General features: G+C 47.5%; 1 protein-coding gene across 1 annotated transcript in view; it reads left to right on the top strand.

The window, feature by feature from the left end:
- Positions 1–4,308, top strand: part of LOC103809446 (moesin) — a gene marked incomplete at its 3' end in the record, with an annotated part of 10,724 nt that extends 6,416 nt beyond the window's left edge. The window contains exons 2-6 of the mRNA XM_009082278.1: positions 1,831–1,926; positions 2,437–2,711; positions 3,176–3,259; positions 3,600–3,746; positions 4,212–4,308. Coding sequence (XP_009080526.1) covers positions 1,831–1,926; positions 2,437–2,711; positions 3,176–3,259; positions 3,600–3,746; positions 4,212–4,308 — 699 coding nt within the window. The remainder of the gene's footprint in view (positions 1–1,830; positions 1,927–2,436; positions 2,712–3,175; positions 3,260–3,599; positions 3,747–4,211) is intronic.
- Positions 4,309–4,371: the final 63 nt, after the last annotated feature.

The following is a 4,371-nucleotide window of genomic DNA, read 5'->3' as shown; positions in this document are numbered from 1 at the left end:
AGCAGCAGCTGGGGAGTGCCATGTTGTGTGCTGTGCTGTCTCCCATCTCCCCTGCCCAGCTTGTTGTTTTCTCTGCTATTGCTGTGCAGGCTTCTGCTGTGGAATAAAAGTTCTTTTGTGTGGGGCCACAGTGTGGTGCCTTTCAGCTCCTTGCTGCCAGTTCAGCCTGTTGAATTCCCAGGCATAAGCTGCTGGCAAGTGGAAGGGGAGAGAGCAGACACATGCAGTGGAGGGGGGAGATTCCATCCCATTCAGATGTTAATGCTGCCAAAAACAGAGCTGTCCTTGGGCTCTAGGACAGCCTTTCTTCCCCTCCTTGTACCACCTGCCTCCAATGTGTACAGCAAACCCTGATTCTTCTCCAAAAGCCTCAGCTGTGTGCGTCCTGCTGTGTGATACGCACAAGTGAAAGTTTAATATGCCCCACATTCCCGAGTCTGCAGTGGCTCTAGCTCAGCTCTCCAGCTCGTGTTCAAGCAAGAACAGGCTGAATAATTTCAGAGACCCCACTGGGATGATGTTCATGGACCACATGATCTCATGTAGACTTTGTCTCCGCATGCTACCAACAGCATGCCCCTGCTGAGAGCTGCGTCTGGGGTTTGGGCCCGAAGGGAGCAAAGGGCCCTAATGCTGCTTTTGGAAGGCCAGAAGAAATGTCTGATCCAAGCTGTAAACAATCTAACTAGTAGTGTGTCTGTGGGGAGCCCATGTCCTTGGTGTTGTCTCCTGCCAAAGCTAGAGACCACATCAGAAGGGAGCAGAGTGTATCCTTGGGATTCAGCAAGGAAGCAGTTCGACAGGAAGCAGGCTTTTAGGGAAAATCACAGGACATGGGCCAGGGCAGCACAAAATTATATCGGCTGACCCGGCAGCTGCTTTCACAGGGCAAGGCTCGTCCCCTGTGTGCAGCCGTTAGCCCTTTCGGAAGGGAGAAACTCTGAGCCAGCCCAGATTGGATGGTGTGTGAAAAAGCAATGTCATATTTCAGGAATTGTGTCAGGTTTGTCTTCTCTCTTCCCTTTCCTCAGCTGACCAGTAAGGTACATGTTTGCCGCTATGGGAGCAACTCCTGGGGCTTCAGGAGGCATGTGGGGGAGCTCGCTGCACCCCTGGCACACCCCATGCTGCCCTTCCCCTCTTTGTCCCAGCAGTGGCACTGTACTGCAGTTAATTGTCCCCCCCCATGAGGCTCTTGTCTCCTGTTACAGTGCAGCTGTAAAGCCTTCTTAACTCTTATTTACACAGCACACCTGGTGTAACTACAGAGAGCTTACACGGCGATGTGGTTACTGTCTGTAGTGGCTCCTTGTCCCGGCACAAGGGACAGCATATCGATTTACCCACTGCAGCTCCTTTGAGGGTGCTTAGAGCTGCGTGAAAGGTCTGTCCACAGCTATCGGTGGAGTAGAACAGAAGTCTTAAAGTAGCACAGCCTGGTGGGACACTACCTAGCAGGGTGATAGTAGTACATTTGCCTGATAGGTGAGAGCTGTACCTGAAAGTGGAGCTGTGTTCCTGGTGTTATTAGATACCAGGGTGCAGTTGCATCGTATTTTGACTATACATGTTGGCTTACAAGTAGCTAAAGAAAATAATGTCCCAGTTGTTTATAAATAGCAACAAAAATGAAAGAGTTGAGGGAGAGGAACGAACATGGTGCACCTCCCACGTAAGACCCTTCAGGTGCCAGATCACCTCTGTGCACTGCAGCAGAGGAGGCAGAAGGCCAGGGCACTGGCCATTTTTGTCTGAACTTAGCTCTGACATGTTCTCAGCCACTGCTGGGATCAGTCTATCTAGGGCTCTTGCTGACAATCTTTCTTCTAGGTGGTCAAGACAATTGGTCTGCGAGAGGTCTGGTTTTTTGGACTTCAGTATCAAGACACCAAGGGCTTCTCAACATGGCTGAAATTGAACAAAAAGGTATGTTTGCTCTAAGCTTTCACTTGTCCTTGTTCCCTTCTCTGGGAAGGCAGGGGCAGATTCAGTTTTCCTGCTTTTGTCAGAGATCTGTTCTTGCCTACCCATGCACCTGAAGTACTGCAAGGTTAGTGAGTTGGTGCTACAGTGTCCACACATGCCCTCCCCAAGGGATGAGGAGTCGTGGTGTCTGACCTGGTCTTCCTGCATCTACTTCTGTTTGTCGCCCTTCCTGGTAACATGCTGATGGTGCTTATGTCAGCATCTTGGTTGGTGAGAAACCTGGAAAATAACTTACCTAGCACTGGTTGTAACTACTGGCTTTTCCTAAGTCCTGTGGTGAGAGGTGATGAGGTATTTAGGAGGAAGTAATTGAAAATCCTTGCTTTTCTGCCTGCTCACTTTTTCACTGGGGAGGAGAATATTTTTCTAGGACATGCCTGTCTTCCTGCTCATGAACGTGCTCGCCTTCACTTGGGACATAGGCCGTAAAAGCTGGTACCTCTGTTGCAGGTGACAGCACAGGATGTGCGCAAGGAGAGTCCCCTCCTGTTCAAGTTCCGTGCCAAGTTCTACCCTGAGGATGTGGCAGAGGAGCTGATCCAGGACATCACGCAGCGCCTTTTCTTCCTCCAAGTGAAGGAGGCAATTCTGAACGATGACATTTATTGCCCCCCGGAAACCGCTGTCCTTCTGGCATCCTACGCCGTCCAGTCCAAGTACGGAGACTTCAACAAGGAGGTGCACAAGTCTGGTTACCTTGCGAGTGACAAACTGCTCCCACAGAGGCAAGTGAACCTGGCTTATCCTAGGCCTTCGCTGCCTTAAAGGGTTCGGGGTGTTTTTCTGTGAGGTGTGAAGGGGTGTTTTGATTGCAGTGCTCAGAATGAAATACAGCTTGGTGCCTCTTTGAGGATTTGGATTAGTATTCATTTAATTAAGAGCTTTAATCTTAAACATCCTGTTGCTGCTTTGAGAAACTCAAATCAGAGGTAGTGAGAGAAGCTCCAAGCCAGAAAAATGTAATGCTACAAGGAGAAGCACAACTGAATAAAACTTGTCATTTGCCAGAAGTCTGAATACTGATCCTTGTGTCTATCTAGCCTTACAAGAGAACTGGGTTTCCTGGAATATTGTCATGGGGGAACTGTGGTGCCTGTGGAGAATTTAATGAAGCATTATTCTAGAGTGATGTGACTCTGTGTGCATACATGCAGCGCTTGGTCTTAAACACCCTGTGTACTCTTTCCAGAGTTCTGGAGCAGCACAAGCTTAACAAGGACCAGTGGGAGGAGAGGATCCAGGTGTGGCATGAGGAACATCGAGGAATGATTCGGTAAGTGCTGCAGTGTGAGACTGCTGTGATGTATGTTAGTGTGTAATGTACAAGTGCATATGAAAATCTGTGGCTTGCTTCAGGATGAGTTGGCATTCTCCAGGTCATTTTGCTCAGAGTAACTAGGTTTGTGTGCCTCTGCCCCTGCTGGTCCCCATCAGCTGTGTGTTCTTAGTGAAACAAGGCTGAGTTTGCAGAGTTTATAGTTACCTGCTGGAGTGATGCTCAGAGCCTTTGCCAGCTGGTTGCTGCTCTGTCCATGTGGGAAGGTAGCACCTTCTTGCTCTAATGGCTTTATAGACTCAAAAAAGATTTTCTGCTTTCTTTTTGCATGCTGCAGCGAAGATGCTGTCTTGGAGTACCTCAAAATTGCACAGGATCTGGAAATGTATGGTGTGAACTACTTCAGCATTAAGAACAAGAAGGGCTCTGAACTCTGGCTAGGTGTGGATGCTCTTGGACTCAACATTTATGAGCAGAATGATAGGTAATAAATTGCCTCTGTTTATCATTGCCTTCAGCTCCTTTCCAGTACAAAGGCATTCAAAATTAACCTCTCTGGAATTCAAGTCTTTGATACAGAAACTGTGGGGTTTGGTTTCTTGGCTGTATTTTTGACACTGCCATAATAAGCCATAAAATGTGCTGCTTTGAACCCACAAGTGCATGAAACTGGCAAATCTTATCATGCTAGTTTTACTTGTATCCCTAGTCTGCTTGCCATCGGTGCTTTCTCCGGTTCTGATTTCCATTTAAAACCCTCCAAAAAGCAGGATTGAAGAATTGCTTGTATTTGTAGTTTGCATGACTAATTTTGCTTGCTGTTTTCAGTCAGCGTAAGAGAACTGAAATAGAAGGACAGATTGGGTAGAACTTTGAGCTTTGTATTCTAAGTCAAGAATTTAAAATGACTTTGGGTTCTCTCATTTCTTTGTCCTTCCCATTTCTGCAGGTTAACACCAAAAATTGGATTCCCTTGGAGTGAGATCAGAAATATCTCATTCAATGACAAGAAATTTGTTATCAAGCCTATTGACAAGAAAGCACCAGTAAGAAGCAACATTCAAACTAAACTTTCAGCTTCTTAGCTGAATGCCCCCCGTTGCCCCCCG

Source organism: Acanthisitta chloris, unplaced genomic scaffold (assembly GCF_000695815.1).
Source record: "Acanthisitta chloris isolate BGI_N310 unplaced genomic scaffold, ASM69581v1 scaffold37439, whole genome shotgun sequence".
Lineage (NCBI taxonomy): Eukaryota > Metazoa > Chordata > Aves > Passeriformes > Acanthisittidae > Acanthisitta > Acanthisitta chloris.
This window is presented reverse-complemented; position numbering and strand designations above follow the sequence as displayed.